General features: G+C 37.1%; 1 protein-coding gene across 1 annotated transcript; it reads right to left on the bottom strand.

Moving 5' to 3' along the window:
- Window positions 1-668: 668 nt before the first annotated feature.
- On the bottom strand, window positions 669-23384 carry LOC132114528 (cAMP-dependent protein kinase type II-alpha regulatory subunit-like). The gene is made up of 10 exons (XM_059522686.1): window positions 21916-23384; window positions 6804-6839; window positions 6014-6150; window positions 4173-4279; window positions 3721-3874; window positions 3422-3523; window positions 3183-3257; window positions 2295-2360; window positions 1923-2061; window positions 669-1831 (listed from the first exon to the last, which is right to left on the bottom strand). The coding sequence occupies exons 1-10, from the start codon at window positions 22172-22174 to the stop codon at window positions 1707-1709; spliced, it is 1200 nt and encodes a 399-aa protein (XP_059378669.1). The 5' UTR covers window positions 22175-23384; the 3' UTR covers window positions 669-1706.
- Between the last annotated feature and the right edge of the window lie 485 nt (window positions 23385-23869).

Raw genomic sequence — 23869 nt, forward strand, 5'->3', positions numbered from 1 at the left:
AAAAAAGTCAATATTTATTAAGACGATAATATTTTTATATAAATGTGGTTAAAAAAAACTCAAATTTACAAAACTACATAAAAATTTTTAAGGCAATTTCTGATCAACAGGTATGTTGAACCAAAACATTTAAAATATATTACATATGTTGCATATAGGCCATTTAATTATTCTTTATGCTGAAAACAATGAAACCACTTTAAAAAAATGTTTTCAGGAGATGCATTTCTTTGCAAAAATTAGGACAATGGTTCAGAAGGATAACCAAATCAGTGTTTGTGAACATATTAGTAAATGTAATTGAGAAATTCAAAATGAATTGTGACAAGTGAATTTTGCTAAGAAAAGAACATGAAAATGCCAAGCAAGGGTCTCAGATCTGGCAAAATCTGTTGATGTGAACTATAGCTTTACTCAATCTAGGAGGGATCAACAATGATACATTTATTATTCAATCAAAATGGAAAAACTTAACGGTTTACTTGAAAAAACAATAATTATAATGTTCCCCTCCAAACGCAATAAAAGAAAGTGTATCCAAAAATATCCAAAATGCTTGGCACAAGACCAATTTTTGTTAGTCATTAAGTGCACTTTGAATGCTACTGTATACCCCACACCCTCTCCCCGTAAAAAGAAAAAATATCCTCAAATAAAAGCAGACACCCTGATTTATCCAAAGTTTATTAAAAGTACAATCTGCAAATGCTGAAACTAGCCAACCCTCAGAGATGTTAACCAACTAACAACCAACTAATGCCCTAAAATAAAAAAAAATAACACTCCAATCCAAAACACTTGCATGGTGTCTCCATTCAAAGGATTACAAACACAAAACTGATTCCTGACATTTAAATGGCATTGTTCCTTTAATTACAGACCACACCTTCCAACACACAAACACACACACACACACGCACGCACACACACACATAAACATTCGCAACATAAGAGTCCCAGCAGGTTACCAAAATGTCTGCTTTATTTATTTTTCAGGACGACTCATTCAAAAAGACTTAAAGGAAGATTCTGCACTAGACTGGGCCTCACATCCTCCAATTAGGTGCCGGTGTGACAAGTAGTCAACCTTCAACAAAAATAATAATAATAATACTACATTAATCTAATACAACATGTGGAGTTTAACTGAGAAAAGTCGGTCACTGTGGATACTACCAAAAACTTTTGTACTCCAACAGCAGGGAAAGTAAACAGGTCATATTTAAACAAGTTTATCAAAGCTTTGCATTATCATAAAATGCTCTAAAACGTAGAATTTTTGCGCTTTTTGCATTTTTTTATTGAAAGATAACTTTTTTCTTGTTTAAACATAAAATCTTTTATCGCGTCTCTTTTTCTCTATTCTTTGATGTGACTGCAAGTGACCATGAAAAAGGATGGGTCCTTGGCTGGGAATTTTTGGTGTAAGTGAATGTGTGTGTGCGCATATGTCCTCTCCAGGCTGTGGTTGGTTTAGGGAAACCGAAGTTGAGCTGGTAATGTTTCTATTTCGTACTGAGCAGCTGATGCAATGACATCAGGTGTGTGTGTTTGTGAGGCATGGTTTGAAAGTGTGAGCGTGTTGACTGAAGAATGAGTGCACATAAAAAGGAATGTGTGCCTACAAAATGTTTTGGGAGTGTATAACATATGAGTTGTGTTGTATAGTGTGTGTGTGTGTGTACGTAAGGCACGGCCAGTTTGTCTCAGTCCCTCAGGTCCGCACTGGATCCAAACAGAGCCACCAGCTGCTCCTCATAGTGGGCAATGTTCCTCTTCATGATCTCCTTGCAGGGCCCCAGCAAACGCTCGAAGGCTTGTACATCGATCACTGAAACACAAACATTGTTGGAGCATAAGGCACACATTTAATTTCAATGCAAAAAATGAAGTTAGACGGACTCTAACTTAGAGATACTTACTCAAGCATTTGACATCCCCTATAGCATAGGCTGAGGCAGCTCGTGGTTTATTAGTGACGAGAGCAAGTTCTCCAAAATACTGCCCTCTACTGCAGCGAGCGATCTCCACCTCAGCATTATCCTGTCTGTCTGCTTTTGTCTAAAAATAGTTTCAAATTACATTTTGGCATTTACAATTCTCAAATTTTTGAGGAAAAACAGTCTATGAATGGCTGTCTCTGCATTTTAATCCGGGACAGAAAGTATTTAATTTAATAAAAGAAATTAAAATCTGAAAAAGAACATCTGAAATTTTTTTAGCACATTAAAGGAGTTTAAAAAGTATAATTCAACATAATGAATAACAAGGAAATGAAAGATAAAGGAACTCACTTTACTCTTCATCATAATCTTCACCTCCCCAGACTCCACAATGTAGAAGCAATCAGCCATATCGCTCTGGTGATAGTGCAGCCCATAATAGTAATGATTAATGATACAATAGCATAAATCAAGAGTCGTGATCATCAGTTCTGCTCTATTATTACAATGCTATAATTACACCTGCTGTGTGTCTGTTGGTTCTTTCAGACACGCTGTAGCTGCTCAAGTGTGTGAGAGCTAAACAGAGGATATCAAGATTCTCAATGGCATCAAACACTGACTCAAACTATATTAATGTGTCTTATATGTATAGAGGTAAATGTACATTGGCATTAGATAAGATGCACGGTATATGGCATATGGCATTTTTCAAAATACTTTTATTTACTGATCATTTTTAGTGGATGTATGAAATCATTTTTATTTTGTAAAGCACTTTTTTGTTTTGTTTCAAAACAGCTTTACAGAAAATGTAATAGTTTAAGGCTGGGGGATAATGTACATTTAGTGACAGTATAAACAATCATTCAAATTTGTTTAAATTATTTAGACATTTTCTATGTCCATATATAAGTTTATGTGAGTGTACTGTCTGAAATGTAAATGAGTTATTAATTTTTTATTATGAAACAGGTGTTCTAGAAGAGTAACAAAAGATTAATATTATCATAATAAATCAACCAGACAGTGTCATAGTACTTGGGTCTTAATTTTGAATACCATATCTATTATTTTATCTTTAAAACCATAAATACTTTTGATGTTTTGTTTGAAAGGTGTAGTCTTTGAAGTATTGAAGTACTTTGAAATGAAGTAAATTAACTTTATTTTAAAGATTATGTTGTTGGTTTCCAATGACATTCATTTCCTACTTTTTGTGACAACTGAAAAGCTCACCTGCATAATTATACGCTCTCCATCCTGAAATGATTTAACACCCAGCACATCAACAATCTTCATCCTTTCAGATAACTGAGATAAAAAGATGGGGTAAGTATTTGATCATTTCATTAGCAGTCTAAAAATGCAAGTGTTCCTCTCCTCATCCTAAGGTCTTTCTTTAATGTTGCCTGATACTCTTTCACAGAATGACAAAAACGTTTGGCAACAGAATAAATGTTCAATTATTTTCTCACCTCTAGTGATTTGAGCAGTGGGACAGACTCAATGAAGATTTCATACATCCTTCTCTTCTTCGCATTGTTCTTCACTATGAGTCTACGGAACGTTGCCCGATCCTGAAACAGACATTCAGTTAGTATCTGAAATGATTCTTGTGACATACTTTCAGTCTTCATAATTGTTGCAAGTACAATGAAAGCCAAATTGCTATTCTGTGAAAGTGTTTTAACCACATGTCCACAAGGGGGTGCTGTTACAGAGCATCTCCTCAGCAGGGTTTGCTGTCAACTCACTTGCTCTCTCACACACTCACCAGGCCCCAGAGGGCTCCCTCTTCCTTGGCAATGATGGTTGCCGCCCGTGGATTGTTGTACATGAGGGCAAGTTCTCCAAAACTGCCCTTATTATCATACTGACCCACACAGCAGCCCACACCATCCTTCTGTACCTCGATATCATACACACCCCTGCAAATGGACCAAACTTAAATTCAGTCAGGTCTGTGGTGTCGATTATATTGTTACTATTCTGAGATCTGAATGGCAATATCAAATAATTAGGTCGCAATAATCATTCACCACATTGCACATTTCCTGGGACTAAAAAATTACTAGTATTTTTTCATCTGAATCAGGAACCAACTGACAGATTTATCCATTTTCAGAATAGGTGATTATTAAACTATTATAAACCAGCCCTGCTGTACAAGAGATATCACAGGCACAGACCGGCAGAACATATAAAACAGTTTTTAAAAACATATACCTCTCGATTACATAAAAGTTATCTCCATCATCTCCCTGATCAATAACATGCTCTTGTGGCTGCACAAGAACCTCAAACATGGCGTCCAGCACCTCTGAAAACTGCTCCTGTACCAGAGAGAGACAAAAAGTCTGATGAAGGAAATGATATTAACATATTACAACATAACATACAATAACATTTATATCTGAAAGTAATGCAAATATTCCTAGGGATGCACCGATCACGATTTTTCATGGCCGTTTACGATACCGATTTTTTTTTTCTTTAAGCAACAAACAAGAAAGAAGGAAAGTGTGCATAAACAAGATGTTTATTTGGTATTTAATAGGCCAAACTGGCTTTTGGCTATTGAAAACAATAACTGTAACCATCTAAAATTAACAGCAGTAACTGCACAGTAAGTAGCCTACATTTCAATACAAGCATAGATGGTACAGACATCAGCATTTAGCTTTTGTTTTTGAATTGGGTTGAAACTACAGAGAACTGGCCTTAAATGAAAAGATTAACTGTAACCATGTGAAATTAAGGTAACAACTGCATAGTTCTACAATCAAAACAACACAATCAACACACATTCAATAAGAGGTTTTTTAATCAGCATTCAGTATTTTAGTTTTTAAATTTGGTTTTAAATAAAAAAAAAGGTCTTTACCAGTGAGACTAAATAAAAGTATGCTATATAAATAGATTATTCCAAAATGTTAAAATCAAATAATGTTGGTGCGAATAAAACAAAGATGCAAAGTGTTTCATTCATCCAATTAAAAAAAAAATAGGGTAATTATTCACATCTATATTTTTTTACTTGAGCCAATAAAAAATAAATAATTGTCTCAAGTTAAAAAATATAGATGTAAATCATTACCCTAAAATGTTTTAATTGGATGAATGAAACACTTTTTCAGTGTGCTACAGCAGGTGATTTTTAAATCAAATTAAATCTATTTTAAATTAAGTAATTTTAAGGTAAAATAAAAAATAATCATCCTATACAGAACTGTCGTCTACTTCTGGCTTTTCAAACGTGTATGCAAGTTCTAATTAAAAAAAAAAACAAAAAACATTTCAGTTTTGTCAATTTAGTCGGTTTCGTTTCTCATCCAACACGTGAGAAGTTGAGCTGAACATCTCTTCACAGTCTACTCGTGTTCAGGGCGCGGACCGGTACAGTATACGCTCGCGCAGCTTTAGTGCGCAGGAAAGGGACTCGTATTTGTTCACCAGTACACCAACAACTGATCGCTTCCTGTTGTGCCTCAGACATGAAGCTCTGCACGTCCAGTGCTGAACGGCTGCCCGTGTCCTATGCACCGATTTCGAAATACTTCCACACAAATCACATAGCAAACGATTAAAATGAAGTCTGTGCACGCGGACGCTCTTCCGGAAAAATAGGCCGAAGAAAGACCATAAACCGGCCGATTGCCGATCGCCTATTTTAAGCAAAAACCGTCCGGTTCCGATTTATGGCCGGTCAACAGGTGCATCCCTAAATATTCCCATTTTGGAAACTCAATGACATGTTCTTCTTAACATTCAAATACTTCACAGAACGTTTATGTCTACTGACCAGAGCACAACTTAGACGTGATATATGACATCAGCAGAAAATAAACAATGCAAATCAGTTCAAGTAACAATGTGTTAAATAAACAGTTTGTTCCTCTGTGATCAACCAACAATGGCAGGTTAAGTAAGGCATGTGTAATCAGTCACACATGCAAACTGAACTTGACTGACTGACTGGCCTGCACAGAGTCCAGGAGTGATAAAACCTGGATGACGTCTGTTTACAGTTTTATAGCCCTCATATCTGCGTGCGTGAGTGTGCGTACCTGATCAAGAGCCTTGAACAGCAGAATGTCCTTGCAGGCCTCCTGTAATCTACAACGCTGCCCGTCTGTTTTTGGATGGACAACTCTCGGCTCAGAATCTTCCTCATCATCATCAGGGTTAAAGGCCTCCGCACACACTATGAAAATAAATTACTATTTACTTGACAGTCACAAACAAAGCCACATGGATGTGAATCAAAAAAACTCTTGAACAGGTTTTTCAAACTTTTAAAAGACAGAGACTACAAAATATTGTCCAAAGAAAATTAAAAGCATGGTAAAATAAAACATTTTGTTTGAATTGGCTTTTTACAATAATAATAAAAAAAGCAAAAAAAATGTTGTTCTTTTGAACTTTCTATTCATCAAGAATCCTGAAATACAACGTATCAAAGTTTTTACAAAAAATATTAAGCAGCACAATTTGTTTTTTTTCAATAAATATTTTAACTAAAAACTATAGGCAGGATGTTCTCTTTTGAAAAAGATTATTCTTCTCATTGAGTTAAACGTCTTTACAGATAACATGTAGATTCCTTCAGATGATGTCATGGGACTCTAAAAATCCCACATTAAAGGAATGTATACGTTTAAAGAGGTGATTTTTTTTTTTTTTTTACTGGAACACAATTGAAAGGAGGACATTGACTGGCCATACTGGCGACGTAATTACTATAAAACAAACACGAGGGGAAACGACAGAAAGGCAGTGCACTTCTCTAACACACACACACACATACTTTAAAGTTTAAACCACATGATTAGTGCAATGACGTCAAACAGAACTCACCCGACACTCTCCGGTTAAATCTGCTGGGGGGAGGAGCTGTGGAGGGAAAGAAAAACAGACAGAGTTAAAGATGGTTCAAATTCTGAGAGCTGCATACTCTTAATGTTAACAATCAAATTCAGTCTCCAAATCTCACATGTGCCCTTCAGTAACAACGTGGGTGTGTTAGAAATTTGGTTAGGTCTGTCAATGGCTTGTCCTACAGGCTGTACCAGTTTCAAGAGATTGCAATTATGCGTGTACGATCACAGCTGAGTGCACTAGCATATCTCTCAGGAGCCCTGCAGGTTTGCATACACTCCTCCTCCTTGTCTCTCATGGCACCGTTACAATCCATCAGTCCATTAACTCTTTGGTGTAAAACTAGCAATGATCTTTTTCACATACACACTCCCTTTTACTGTGTTAAGAAGTTCTGCTCATAACCAACACCATAAACAGATTTTCAAAAACCAAATGCATCATGTTTGAGCACATTCTTACAGTAATTAACATGCAACACAATATGCACATTTTGTAACACATGGCATAGGCTACATGCTCATGTTAAATGTCACAGTATTGTCTATTCACACACAAGCCCACATAAGCTTCAAATTTACACTTTTTCACAAATTACTTAACACTGTGTGTGTGTGTTCCCCATACAAGGCAGTGTAATACATGGATGTGTTGTGAGAGCACTCAAAGAAATGACTGTGTGCATGAGCGCGCAAAGTATCGTGAGATGGGGTGCTTCAACCTCACATGTAGGGGATATCAAGTGGCCAAAGTTGCCATGACAACAGAATACAAGGAAGACCTCCTCATCTCTATAACAACTATCCCCCCAAAATACACACCCACTCACTATCTCTTGGCAACCACAGAGAGAGAGGGGAAAAAAAGAAAGAAGCACAGACAGAGTGACACAGGAAGGAAGAAAAGGGAAAGAAAATGGGTGAGAGCAATATTTCTAAGAATACTCAAGTCAATCCATTTTGAATCATTAAAGGGATAGCTCACATGAAAGCCAAAGGGTTGTTATCATTTCCTCACCCTCATGGTTTGTGTGAACCGGTGTTACATTTTGTTTTTTCCCCCACACACACAAAAGGACAAAAAAGCTGAATTAGAGTATCACAGAAGCAGGTCACATGAATTGTTTAAGTCTCCTGAAGTAATAACAGCTGTGTGTGGGGAACAGATGTGAAATTTGAGGCATGTTATTTACTGAAAATCTTTCCCTCCTCCATGCTTATCATATTTTATTTGCAGCTGCATTTTTCAAACTTGACACATTTATTTAGCTAAAAAAAAAAGTACATATGGCTTCAGAAGAGGTGGAATATAGCACACAACAAGTTAAACCGACTACTTTTACGATACTTGCATCCACTTTTCTTGTTTTTGACAAGATCCAACCGCAAACTTTTGAATAGTAGTCTACTATGTCAAAATCTTAATGTAGCTAAGATGAATGTTTTCAATAATTTTATTATATATATATATATATATATATATATATAAATTAAAAATTGCTAAACCATTTCAGCATGTAATCTGCCTTAAAGGGTAATCCAGCTAACAAATAACTTCCAGCTAGTCTCCCTCTCAGACGTCATGCCCACACACCATTGGCTAAACGTCTGATGCATATGGCACAAGTGGAAACACTTCAGGGGCCGGTTGCACCAGCTAGACGTAAAAAAGCTGGGTGTAAGTCCTACGCTGGGCTTTTGCAACGTCCAGCTTTACGATAAATATTTACACCTGTTGCACCACGATTAGGCGCAAATACGTCCGGCGGAGACAAGGCACATCCACGCGACACATTCTCCCGCAGTTATAGATCTATCGGAGACGACATTCACGCCACAATGACTACAACTACTAATATAGAACTGAATTGCTTAAGACATCATAACAAGTAAAGCCACTTTTTTATAGCTGACTATCAAGTTTATGTACAATGAACGTCTTAAATGTGACTTTACGTGACATTTTGTGTTTTACTGGCGTCATTCTGTGGCTGAAAACACATTTATAGTTTGTATTTTGTGAAAATATTTGAAAGCTAAATTTGAAAGCTGACCATTTATTTCTGATTAAAAGAAACAAAGCACTAAACTTATTGCAATTATTGGATGGCAGGGACGCTACAAATAATGAATGGAATTAAAGAAATGACATATTTCCAAGCATTTACACTGTCCAAGATGTCAAATGGTTCAGTTTCTTTTAATAATCCCAGTTTATACATAACATTTTACTGCATAATTATTAGGCTACATGATTTACAGAAATATATTTTGTATTCAATTACTGTCGGCAGTGTGGTAGGCTACATCGAGCTTTGTGATTAATATTGCTTATCCTGCTCGAAAAGACAGGTCCATAAGCATTACAGTTCACGTCTGCAGTAAGAATAGACTTACAGACGTGAATCCTGAAAATGAATAATGTCTGAGCAAATCATGACTTTTCACTTTACACCTACCTCTGACTAGGCGTAAGATTTAGCCTCAGACGTAGCACTATGCCGAGATGGTGCAACGGGTATAAATTTTACGCACAACTTAAAGTGCATTTTATGTCCAGCCTAGTCTTACGACCGGGTGTACATCCAGCTGGTGCAACCGGCCCCTGGAGTTTCGAAGTCGTCAATGGATTGGTTGAATTATACAGGATTTCCGGGAGACGTGTGCACTGTAAAAAATAATTCTGTGGCTTAGTAAATATTACAGAAATTTTTAACTTTATTAACTTAATAAAATCTCTGAATATCGTGTACTTGATTGTTTGAGTTAAACATACCAAAATAATTGAGTAAAAATCCAACAGTTCATTTTATCTAAAATTTACAGATATATTGAAGTTGTTTTCAATAAAATTATTTAGTATTTGACTAACCAATTATTTCTTTATAATATAGTTAATATATTTGTGAAATTTCTATCAAAATATTTGAGAATGTTGAATTAAACTGATCTGTTTCAAGAAACAAAAATATTACTTAATTCAAATTAATATTATTAATATATTTAACACACTCTTAAAATTTGAGTAAGTTTACTCAATTAAAACAATGCACCCCTCCCCCACCCTCTGACGTGACGACAACTCGACGGTTGGTTGAGTCAGTGAGCGCAGGCAGTTTGAACTCTCCAGTCTCTCACAACAGCTCTCTTCTCAGCGTCGCAGATTTGGTGCATTTCCTCTGTGAAATTCAGGTTTGTGTATGTTTTATTTTATCTATAAAATCTTTACTGTGCTTTAAATCATATTTAATGCAAAACAACATACAGAGGCGTAATTCGACACCTAAACGAGAGTCGCGCCTGTCTTTTTGCATGATTGAAACGCTTTGCATAAACACATGACTTCATTCCTAATGATAATAAATATAATTATTATCATTTGGATGATAAAATGTCCTCAGAACAGTCACTGTTTGTTTATTGGCAGGTTATGTCAGTCACTCGCAGTATCTATCGGCTGTGAGTGAAACGCAGGACGGCGGTATGAAGTTCAAAGTTCACCCGCAGAGGTGAGTCCGTCTCCGGCACGAGGACCAGCGCTGATCCGGTGGATATTGGGTTGATTTGATTACACTTGAATTAGGCTACCTGAATTTTTAAATATTTAATTTTTACTTATAAAATGTTTGTTAAATGAGTTTAAATGTAGGCAATATTGTATACAGTGTAAAATGTGCTGTATTGCTGTATTCATTGACAATAAAGGCCAATGTCATGTATACTGGTGGTTGTGTGGAGTACTATTTTACAAAGGTTTAGAGAAAATAAAAAGTTAATATTACTCATTAATAAAAACAGTTAATATTACTCATAAATATTGTTTTTAAATGTTTAAATGTTCAATTATTTGTACTCAATTTTATTTGTTAATGTACCAGATGCAGTTACTCAGATTTACTTAATTTTTTTACTTGCATTTACTCAATTCATACAGTATATTTCATTGATTTCACAGCTTTAAAATTTACTCAATTTTTTTGAGTGTAAAAATGTTTCACCAATAAAATTGAGTAAATAATAGTTAAACTTTTTACAGTGTGTGTCATGTTCTTTAATGTTCTGCCTGGAAAAAAAGATGCCATGACGCTAAACCCCCTCACAAAAAGCACTTATCAGGATCAACTAAATGCTTGATTTCAAAAGTATATGAAATAAAGTTTGTGGCATAGAATTTTTCAAATACGTCCAAGAGTTATACACATCGGGAACCTTCAGATCCATTATTGTTGCGACATTTCCATGCCCCAAAATGGAAGCTGATATTAAACTAACTGTGATTGGTTGCTTGACATGTCAGTTAAACGGCCTTATGGGTGGGACTTGGCCAATGAAAGCTGCCATGGATTCCAGAACTTCAGCCGTCAGTCTGAAGGTCTGGCTAAGCGAGACACAGCTAACACATTCATGCTTTAAATGGCAATAATTTAGGCCCATTAAGGCCCACTATGATTTTCTTGCTGTATACATGGTTTAAGTGATGCCAGCCTGTAATACTTTAGGTTTAAGAGTTTGTTCATAACACTTCTAAGTATGAGCAACTCTAACTACCAACAACAGTTCCTTGTGAATTGCAAAACTTAAGCATTGTTCTGTCTGTCTTCTTATCTATCTCCATGTCATTCTAGATATCCTCATGCACCCACAGCCTTATCATTCTCTCTCAATGCTGGCAAATATTAGCCAGAGGGGGAGAGAGACTCGTAATTTTAAAAGTAAACAGAATATGTGTGTATGATCTCTTAGCCTACGTTTACTTTGTTTTAATTTTTTTACTTTTATCTATGGTAACGCCTGTCATTTGCACCACTTTGATGTTTTCGACCCTCAAAAATTGAGACTTTTGAAAACGCTGCAGACCCTGTTGTAGTTTGAAAAGTCTGGGGTGCCGTTTCAGTGTAAACAGACCAAATGATCATGTGAGAGTCACCATCTAAACTACCAAACCAAGGCTGCAATTATTTAATCAAAAATAAAGTTCTACAACTTATATATATATATATATATATATATATAAATATAGGTGTGTGTGTGTGTGTAATTTATTTCTGTGATGGCAAAGCTGAACTTTCAGCACTTTTGTGTCACATGATCCTTCAGAAATCATTCTAATTTGCTTATTTGGTGCAAAAGAAACACTCGAGTTCCAAAACAGCATATTCTTATTGTCAATGTTTAAAACCGTCATGCTGCTTAATATTTTTTTTTTGTGGGAACTGTGATTCTATGATTAATCATTTGTAATATCAAGAATGTATTCACTGTTAGTGTTAGTGTAATCTAGGGATGCACGATCATTATTTTTCATGGACGATTCCGATTTTTTTACAAGCAAACTGGCCGATTCCGATACCGAATTCCGATTTTTTTTTTTTATCTTTAAGCAACAAACAAGAAAGAAGGAAAGTGTGCATAAACCAGATGTTTATTTGGTATTTAATAGGCCAAACTGGCTTTTGGCTATTGAAAACAATAACTGTAACCATCTAAAATTAACAGCAGTAACTGCACAGTAAGTAGCCTACATTTCAATACAAGCATAGATGGTACAGACATCAGCATTTAGCTTTTGTTTTTGAATTGGGTTGAAACTACAGAGAACTGGCCTTAAATGAAAAGATTAACTGTAACCATGTGAAATTAAAGGCAGGGTAGGTAAAAAAATGTATAAAAAACTTTTTTTCCAAATTTGTTTAAAGTTTATTTATATATCAATACATAATTAAAATGTAAGTACTCTGAAAAAGAAAGTATAAAAATCGAGTGACTGTAGACCTCTCACGACTGTTTTAAAGACAGCTCATTATTTCCATTCACTCCACCCCCTCCCTTCTGGGCTCCTTCCAAAGCCTCTACTACGGCTCGCTAAGTAATGTTATGTTAGCTATATTACGCAGCTACGTGTGCTAATGACACATGCTTCATGAAAAAAATATGTATGATCAAAATACAAAAAGAAAGATTTACCTGTCCAGCAGAAATAAAGCCATCAAGGAGTCACTTTTCAGCCCCTTGAGTTCCCTCAGTTCTCGCCATCGCTGGAAAGCCACGCCGATATAAACTCGCGTTTTATTTCTTTGTTTATCCAAAGACTTTTTGTTCATTGCCTTTTCTTGTACTGTTACGGTCTTCCTTTTTTGCCTGGTTTGCCTTCACTAACTGCGTAGGCTGGTACTGTGAAATTTGCTTGCTGTTCTCTGCCATTGTTTTGGTAGTATTCCTAGGATCCGTGCCTGTTGAATTCCTCAAATCAAACGTGCACGCGCAAGTGGGCAGGTCATGTGTGGCAAAAGGGTGGTTGCCATGGTTGCGAGAGTGACAGTCGCCTAAGCCAATCCTATGTTTCGTCCCGAAATGGAAATAATGAGCTGTGTTTAATACAGATTAAACGGTCTAGAGTCACTCGATTTTTATACTCTTTTTATCAGAGTACTTACATTTTAATTATGCATTGATATATATAGAAAGTTTAAACAAATTTGGAAGAAAGTTGTTTATACATGTATTACCTACCCTGCCTTTAAGGCAACAACTGCATAGTTCTACAATCCAAACAACACAAACAACACACATTCAATAAGAGGTTTTTTAATCAGCCTTTTTTTTTTAGTGTCATTTACTTCTGGCTTTTCAAACGTGTATGCAAGTTCTAATTTACGAAGAAAAAAAAACATTTCAGTTTTGTCAGTTTAGTCCATTTCGTTTCTCATCCAACACGTGAGAAGTTGAGCTGAACATCTCTTCACGGTCTACTCGTGTTCAGGGCGCGGACTCAGGGTACAGTATACGCTCGCGCAGCTTTAGTGCGCAGGAAAGGGACTCGTATTTGTGCACCAGTACACCAACGGCTGATCGCTTCCTGCAATCTGTGCCTCAGATATGAAGCTCTGCATTTCCAGCGCTGAACGGCTGCCCGTGTCCTACGCACAGATTTCAAAATACTTCCACACAAATGACATAGCGAACAATTACAATGTCGTCTGTGCACTCGGGTGAACTTCCGGGAAAAATCGGCCGAAAAAAGACCAAAAACCAGCCGATTGCCGATCGCGTATTTTAAGCAAAAACCGGCCGGTTCCGATTTATGGCCGGTCAACCGGTGCATCTCTAGTGTAATCAATTGTTTTCATACATCCTTGACTAATAAAAGTAGTGCTGTGCGATGACAATACATATCTGATGGACAAAATAAAAAATGTATCGTTCGTTTCATATCATGCTCTATTGCTCATTTTGTGGTGTTCCAAAATACATTGTTTACAGAAATACTTCATTTGGATGACTGCGATCATTTCATGCCACCACAGGGCGTGAACTGGTGACCAGGTGGAGAACGACCAGCCAGGACAAAAACAAAGAGCTCGTTCCTAATTGAGGGACGACATATGTAGCTTTTTCATGCATTTTTAAGTAATGAAGTTTTAAAACAACTGATTTTAAGCCATTGAAACACAAACAACAGCGCTATATGCATGCGTCTTGTCTCTTTCTGTGGGAGAGGAGTGGAAATTTTTTTGCCGTTTTATTGGCTTTGAATGATTACATAAACACACACTTAATGTTATATGCGTCAGAATCTTTCTTTGCAAGTATCCTCATAAACACAGTGATTTAAATCTTAAGAGAGAGTAAACAGCTGAAAAAGAAAATGCAGACGACTTCGGTCTTAAAGGGGAAGCTGTCTGCTATTCACTGCTCTTGACTAAATCACTTTTGTAACTTTAATAAGAAATTAAATAAAAATAATAATAATATTATATATATATATATATATATATATATATATATATATATATATATATACACACACACACACACACACAATATATATATACACACAATATATACATAATATATGTATTAATATAGATATAATTTACAGTGAAGAATAATTAATTTGCACAATGTACAAGTTACTTTATTATCCTTATTTCATCACTGACTTTATCTTCAGTGAACTTGTTTTTGTTTTTTGTTTTTTTTTCGTCTCTTTTTAGGCTTGTATTAATTTGATGCTGACATTGGTGAGAAGGATTATGAAAATTCTATGGTATCAAAAATGTTAATGTCATAGAACATTTTTCAAAAAAATAAAATAAAATAAAAAAATAACTATATTGTAATATATATGGTTAATCATGAAATTAAATTACACATATTGTGATATAAGATTTTGGTCATATTGCCTACCCCTAAACAGAAGTATTTATTAAATTTAAAAAATAAAAAAGTAGTGTACATAAAATTTTTAGTAGTATGTAGTAGTTTAGTAGTAGTTTCAAATGAACTGTTCAGTGGCTAACTCAAACATGTTTCCAAAAGCTCAAAACAGAATACACAATGTAACATGTAATGTAACATTACCATACAAATTCAAGCATTCCAGTTAATAACTCCGCAAAACACTTTGTTTGTGGCAGTGTGTTTTAATAAATATTTTGTGCTCGTCAGGGGTTTTAGGAGGTTTGGATGACAAAATCAATATCCCACTATGCTACAGAGCCAGCTGTATTTTCTTTCTCTTCACTTCCTGCTGTAAGCAATCAGTTTTGATGTCTCAATGTCCCCTTTTTTCTTCACTCTCTAAAAACTTTGTCTATCTTTCTACAGTGCTCCATTTCTCCTTCTCTTTCCCTTTAGCCCTTATAAGGTAGTGTGGATCTGTCTAGCTCTGTGCCTATGAATTTAACTCCTTACTAGTTGCCAGAGGGTTCCTTAGAGTGAGAAAGCATGAATGACAGCTACAATACCAGGGATCAACGGAGATCATTTTTTTCTCAAAATATACCCATTTCATTCACTTTCAAATTTACAAAAGCATATGTGATCATTTAGTGCTGCTAAAACATATCTGCAAAAGTGTGTTTATGTGCATGATGTGAACATTAGAGGCAAGGTCAGCACTGGCTCTGATTAGACAAGGCCGTCCGTTTGCTAAATTTCCCCCACGACTGGACAAGGTCACTGTCTGTTCATTTAACTGAGGGCTGGCAAAATTGCTAGCCTGACGTCCCAGTGCTAATGTGTCATCCAGTTGGGCTACCAAAATGCATTTCAGCCCTGCTCGTCGGGCTATCTTATAGGGAGAAAAAATTTTTTCAAAAATATTTCTATGCTTTTGTATTCTCTCATAAATTTGGTCGGGTAATTTTGTTTTTTAATTTTTGGGCATCGGGGAGCCACTATCAATAGGTGGTGTATTGAAATCGCGTTTGAATGTGTTTGTACTGATTTGTCAGTAACACTCCAGATCTGTTGCGCACCAATTCCTCTGACATCATCCTGTCAGTTATTGCTATCCTCACGTGACAAGTGAAATCTACCACAGCAGGCTTAAACATGTGATAGAGATTGCATGCACAATGGAGAGAATTGCATGCCCATTCAAAGTGATTTCTGAGCCAAGTGGATTTTGAATGCAGCTTCCAAGACAAAACATAGCCGAAAATATTCATATATTTGATACAATCACACTGGTATTGTTAGATTGTTCAGTGCGGCACAGCATCTGCTGCTAAATTCAAATCTGCATTCGCGTTTTGGCTGGCGCTGTGCCATAGGCAGACGCGTTAGTACAGCGCTGCATTATAACCATTATCAGTCACACATGATTCTGTTGAGCTTATGAATGCAATGGCCAATCAGAGACGTTCAGATGAGTCGTCGCTTTAGTTCACTTGCTCGCTGACTGAATTACCTGGTGAATTCTCTCATCAGAAACAAAAAAGTGCAGATGGGAATAAGAATCTAATTAAGATATTAATTTCACAGTATAAACAACTTCAGTGATTTTAATGGTTTTTATAATGGCAGATTTTTTAAGTGGTTGAACTCTGGCTAGACTGAACAAAAATGTAATTTGATATTGTAAATGTTCTTTAAAGGGATAGTTCACCCAAAAAATTTAAATTTGATGTTTATCTGTTAACCCTTATGCTGCGTTCCCACCAGACGCGAGTTGCGCGAATAAATCGCACTATTAACGCGTAGTTGCACGCTTGAACATTTTTAATTTAGATTCTTCATTCGAGCATGAAATCTGCTTCGATCGCGCGTGAAATTAACTTCACAACATACGCAAATTCACGCCATGGGGGGGGCTTCTGCCAGTTGAGTTCAATCAGCATGGTGATTTCAACCACCATTTTATTCTGATAATTTTCTAAATATTACTGTTATCGTGTCAAGAAATGTAGTTTTAAAAGTATTTCAGGCGAGAATAGTTATTTTTAACTCAAATATGAGGTTTATTTATAAAGACAGCCTCTATTTAAAAATGTGTTTCGCCTATTTTTGGAGACGAGCTCCATGCGATCAGCGGGAGCTCAGTGATCATATATCCGCCGAGAGCAATCGCTACTCGGCTAGACCTTCTGACATTTGCCGCTGACTCTGATGTCTCTCTTTAGTGGTTCAAGATAAAATATAACTTGTTTGGGGTAAATTTAATCTTTCGTCTTTATTCAATTAATCTATTAATATGTTATATATACAAGCAAGATCCTTTTTATTCCTGTTTTGTTCCTGTCAAACGCCCGAAACACTCAATTCGTGCCGCGTCATTCACGTGAATCAAGCCATTCGTGCTACAAAACCAAATTAAACCCTGTGGCTCGTGATGATACACTGATGTGTAAAAACACGAAACAATCGGTCTGTGCAAGAAACTGAACAGTATTTATATCGTTTTTTTTTTTTTTTTTTTTTTACCTCTGATTCACCGCAATGTCCGGACTGTCCGGGAGATCGCAGACTTATAGGTGCATTACCACCACATATCTCTCAAATGGCCATTGACACTCCTAACTGAGATTGTAGATAGTGTGTCATATGTCTTATAAGTTTGCAATCTGCTGTAAAGCAAGAAGAAGAAAATTCATATGCGCTCAGGACAGTTTGTTTAACAGTTTAACAATATAAATACTGTCCAGGTTCTTGCACAGACCAATCGTTTCATGTCTTTACACATCAATATATTGTCATGTGTTTGTTTTTTTTATTCTCAAAGCTGTGATTCCCATTCAGTTCCATTATATGACTGACAGACTGCAACGGTTTTAGTTAAAAATCTTTGTTTTTTTTCTACTGACGAAACAGTCACCTACATCCTGGATGACCTGGGGGTAAGCAGATAAACAAATATTTCATTTCACGAATTGAAGTAGAAATATTATGTAATTGTAACTTCATTAAGTGTAATTTTAGCAGTTGTAGGCTATAGCTTACAAATCAGTCAATTTTAATCTTCAATATTATAGTAATGTAGTACCAAATGACTCAAGTATATTTTACAGCATTAGTTGAGATATTTTTTTCCTTGAAAAGTACTGTAGCCTACCGGATATACATCCAAAATAAAGCCGAAAGCTTGTGAATGAGAATTGAATCAAATCCGGAAATGTGTCAAAACTAGTTATAAGCATGACAAGTTCATAGAAAATTCAGTTCAGTTATAACAAAATAAAATATCTGTATTTATGATTGTATTTTGATTATTTTATATGACTGTTGTTTTTTTGTGTTTTGAAAAAGTTTTCGATTAGATGTTTTGTCTCCTTTACAATATTGTACATTAAAAAAAATAAATTAAAAAAATAAACAAATAAATATATATTTATATATTTACACCTCCACCCTGATTTGCTGATACAGTATTATGTGCTGGTAGCTGAAGGTCAAGGCACATCCAATCAAAGTGTACAGGACGTCCTCTACTTGAGCCATTACAGCTTATCAGACTGACCTGCAAACATCTTGTGTATGGTGTTGTATATTAACATGCAAAAAAGGGGATTCGAACAATGCTTCCAGCACTGCTGAGTTGGAAAAAGAGAGCAAATTAAAGATTAGATTTAATTGTAGACTAAAATAATGTAGGCAACAATGAAGATATTGTGCAGGGTTCTACATCCTGCTTAACCTTTGGCCTTACCCATGATGCCTTGAGAAGGAACAGCTCTGGTGTACTGCTGTAAGGACAGGTGGATTTATGCCATAAATTGAATATAACAATCTAAACTCTTAAAGCCATATAACTCCATCTTAACTTACTTTCTACCAGGGCAGCACTCAAAATGCTGAAAAAATGTGATAAAGTCTATGGCCAGCTACTGAGATAACACTTCATAAGCTCTTACGACCACATTATAATGCTTCTTCTGAAATCAATGACCAGCATGGGGTAGTTTGTCAACCTCTTGCTGATATATATATCAAGAGGAAGTGCTAAAGTCCACACTGTTATCAGAAACCTTAAACTTGAAGAATAAGAGATATAGACACACCCAGGCACACAAAACACACTAACAATACACACATAAAAAAGAAAACAGGTACTGAAGCATTTTCTCTGCAAACAGCTAATATCTGGTGCATATGCATTCTGAACACGTGCCAGGTCCTGTAGTAAAGACAAAAACATGTATTGTGTCACAGTTAATTATTTCATTCTAAACAAAGATTAAGACTGAGTGTAAAAAAAGTCACATTTCATAGTGAAAACAGTCAACAGTAAAAAGTTAAGTGAATCGAAACCAGACCAACCAGTTAGGTCAATGTGTATACATATATGCTACATGTGTATGTTTCTTTTATGGTAGCCAGTTTTTTTTTCTCGTTTTTTTTGTTGGTTAATTCTTGACAAACTGCAAAACCTGGTTTTGACTCAGTAAAGGTAAAAAAACCTTCTAAGCTAAACCACATCATGGTTATGACGACAAGCTAAGTGCCTGAAAAAGTACAGTTCTCTTTTTCAAGGTTTAGTTCTGTATATTCCTGTAATGTGAAAAAGGTTCACACTCACTAATGAGTTTCTAATGATTTGACAACAGGCAACCCAGCAGTGAAGAGGAGCACAAACAGGTTCTTTGACTCGCTGTTAGAGTATTTGCAGGTGGCTGTGTTGTGTGAGTAGAAACTATGAGTCCATAAAACAGCAATCTGCTCTGTTCCACTCTATTTATCCTGCTTAAAACAAAGAGTACACTCTCCTCCACACAGAGGACCTAAAAACACTAGCTATGCACTGGCATTATACTTGAATTCATTTCACTTTAATTTTCAATAGATATTTTCTAATAGTAACTAAAATTTATAAAGATATTTAAAGCTTTTTTTAAAGAGATATCAGACATAAATTGTCTGTAACAACCACTGGCCAGTCAGAAATGCTTGCTGCTTGTCTATAATTTCGCACATTCAGGTTTGGGGTTTTGTAGAGGGCCTATGTGGTGAAGGGGTGGTGGCATTCTAATTCAGAAGTCCGGCGGAAGAAAGAAAAACATCTGAAACTACTTACAGCAATTCTCTGATTCTACTCTTCTCCCAATCATGCATCTAAATTCTCACAGAAAGCAACATAACTTGAGTATGCAAGCCTGGAAGAACAGTCAAATTTATCCTAACTTACTGCATGATACATTGCCAGTTCTATAGTGATGATGTGCAGATGTTTTCTTGACAGTATGACGCAAAGAAGGATAAAGGTGGGTGGTAATGCTTCAACCGTGCCCCAGCATGCTTTGGACTCCTCAGTTAACTGAAACTCAGCTGTGGAACAACACGTCTCTCATGCAGAACCCATCCTGCCCTCTTTCCCTCCATTCTCTTCTGCATGCTGTTCTCATGTTGTTATTCTGATTGGATATTCTGATGAGCAAATTAATGTATTCACATAAGCTGCATGAATACGAATTTGAAATATGAATACATTCTCAGATATAGCATATCTGCCATATTAGCACTGTCCTTTCCCCTGATGTTCCCTGGCCAATGATGTACCAAGAACAACAGAGAATAATCTACATGGGTGCTGTCAAATAATAACAACTTTCTTTGTAACAACACTTGCACTAGAAAAACAGCAACTAAGCTTCCATTTCACCCTTTTTTAAATTCTCAACAATCTAACAGCTCCTCATCTTCCCATAACATTATGGGATATGAAACTGTCTGCACACCTCAGAATCTCAATGGATGCCGAGAGTGTTTCAACCAATACTGTTTGCCTATTAAATGCATTTGTTATTTGAACATTTGATTACAAATTGTGTCACTTATACTTGGACAAAGCAGCTTGAGTATAAACCTGTTTGTAAATGTACTTACTGTTATAAATTCAGAAATAGCAGCCAATCATATGGTATGACATAGCCTACCTCTTTTTGCATAACATATCGCAGTGAAGTATACATTTTAAAACGTGAGAGGAGACTGATGTAGCTGCTCAAATCAGAACTACTGAAAGTGCACATAATCTGTGTGATCTGAGATCAGATTTAGCACACAGACAGGACTTCCCCACTTCATCTAGCAAAGGGTTGTGAAAACAATTACAGAATTAAATATTTAAAACAATCATCGTAAACAAACCATAATCCAGACACAGGCAGGCACTGCATATTATGCGGCTTGATGAAATATGATTAAGAGATTTGGGCAGGTGTAGCAATCATTCTATCCATTTCAGCACCTTTTCCTAACATTTCTCCACCGCCCATATTTCTCTCAATTAATACATTCACAACACCTGACTTAAGAAATGTCTGCCAGTAAAATCAGCTTGGTTTCCACTAGGAAAGCGCAGCTGTTCGCTCTGCACTACATGAAAGGAAAGAGGCGCTGCTTTGATGTGCGTGAGCGCCCCTCTTCCCATTATGAAAAATCCCTGTTAGCATTCTCAATGGCCAGACCACATCCATTCATACAAGCAATTCATACAGCACGAATGGGCTAACATAGCCAGCCCGATCACACAAACGTACACACATTACAATCCGTCTCCATTCAAAAACAGAATAGCATAAATATTAATGCAAATCCATTAAGCGTGCATACTAGCTCTTCTTAATTCTGCATGCACCGCGGTTAGCTGGGGATGCCACTTGTCGCTCTGTCAATCAATCGCATGGATGGGAGCTCAATCGAGTGCCATGGAAACAGCCTAGATAATGCTGTTCCTCACGTTACCCATCACAAGGGAAACCTGACACCCTCGTTAGCCGTGCAAACACGCTGTCCTCTAAAACAAACGCAAACAGCAATATAGTCTCTTTTACAGGCTCTGTTATAATCGCATTTACTAAAAAGGCACTCACGCTCAAAATCTGAGTCATCGTCCTCGTCATCCTCATCGCCGTTAGACTCTGTCTGCATCGGTTCGCCATCAAACATCACTCCTTTCCCCCCGGTTTTGGCGGCGGAGGCGGCCCCGGACCCGTCCTGGCTTCTGGTGTCCCGCAGGCGGGTGAAATACTGCACGGCAAACTCCACAAGGTCCGGTGGCTTCTGGCGCAACACCTCCACGGTGTAGCCTTGAAGCAGCTCCGTCAGACCGACTGGAATCTCAATACTCATGTCTAAACAGTAGTAGGGGGTTTGTGCAGATATCTGAGCCTGTTCTAAATGGCTCCTGTACTATAGTACAAAAATATAAATGAAGTATTTCTCGTATCAGTGCATGCAGCGGGGTTGCAGCACAAGAAAGCTCACGAGGGACTTAGTTAAATTTGGTAGCAAAGGTCAGCTGAAACTAGCCCAACACATAAGACTCTTCGGTTTTTGTTTCCCAAATTGGAAATTAATCAGGCCGAGTAATAGATTATAAAGGCTGACAGCTCTGTTTTCTCCTCCTGCTGAATAGATCTGTTGGCAAGGATGCTGTACTGTGCGTTGAACCAGTGACTTTAAATTAAAATCGCTCCTCTATTGTGTCGTATGGTACAAAGTAAGCGATTAATAGCAGTAATAAAGTGCAGTTAATGAGATTAGATGCTGATTAAACCCAGGCTGAGAGTTAGCGATGCAGCCAGCTATCTGAATTAGCAGACAAGGCCTTGCTTTTGCACAGTGTTTAGTTTCTATAAGCGACGTTTTGTTGTCTAATATCTTAATAACGGGTATGCACGAGAGAATAAGCCAGTCGCGTGAATGAATAAACTTAATATATGTAAATTCAGAGAATTGTTGGTAAACTGTATGACAGCTCCGTCTGTCTACATCACCAGCGCACGGGGTCCCGTTTATCTTCTCAGTTTTTTCTTCAAGGATTCCCTGTTTCGTTGTAAACAAGGCAGGTGTTTTGGAGGAGTGTGGGTAACGGGCTCTACCCGGTAGGTAACTGTCGTCGCCTGGGGCTTGAAAAGAAGCGAGGCCGCGCCGGGTTGAGTGTGCAGGCGGCCCGGCGCTGACAGGGACACCGGGTGAACCGGACAGTAGGGAACCAGAACAGGCCTTCTGGTCTTCGGAAATAGGGACAAGTGTCAGCTGCCACCGGAAAGCACGAAACGGCACCCACGGAGACGACTACACCGGCACTCGCACGCCTCCAAGCACGAAACTGCTAGGAAAACCCTGGGTAAACTCCAACCTTTAAGAGTTGCAGATATTCGCGTCGCCTGTCGCTGTCAGAGCCGCGGTCCGGAATGGATATGTGTCTGGACGTCGAGTAAAACAAATTTCGCCATGTATGAGCTGAAATTTTCTTCTTTTTTTTCTCCGTAAAAACAGTTTGTTTCACGAGGCGCGCACTCTCTCCTTCCCCGCGCGAGCCGCTGAGCCTCGGGGGCGCGGTCACATAGTTCGAGAGCGAGCCAGAGCGTCAAGTCCTGATGGACGTCGGAATTGACCAATCGCAGAGCAGCATGAGACAGTAGCCCCACCTTTTTGAAGACAGTGTGTGAGATTTAGGAAGTAGATGAAGATGAGTTGATCGCCGAGGCTGTAGTAGGGGGCTCAGGGCCAAATTCTGATCTCAAGCAGAGCTGGGTGTTGAGAAATAAACGGAAACACTCTCTCAAAAATACCAAGTAAAGGAATAAGATTAGCAAAAGACCTAGGCTGTCTTACACGAAACCTCCATATGAGATTTATCGAGTTATGACTTATATAAATGTGTTGTATATGCAACCATGAAACGTAAATTATTAACTTTTATGATCAAAAATAAAAGCTGATTAATTGATTTGGGCTGCTTTGAAAGCACAAAAGCAAGGTTATACTCTATCTGCCCATTCCACGAAGGGCTCCAATGAACAAATTATCTCAGATGAA

Source organism: Carassius carassius, chromosome 34 (genome assembly GCF_963082965.1).
Source record: "Carassius carassius chromosome 34, fCarCar2.1, whole genome shotgun sequence".
Classification (NCBI taxonomy): domain Eukaryota; kingdom Metazoa; phylum Chordata; class Actinopteri; order Cypriniformes; family Cyprinidae; genus Carassius; species Carassius carassius.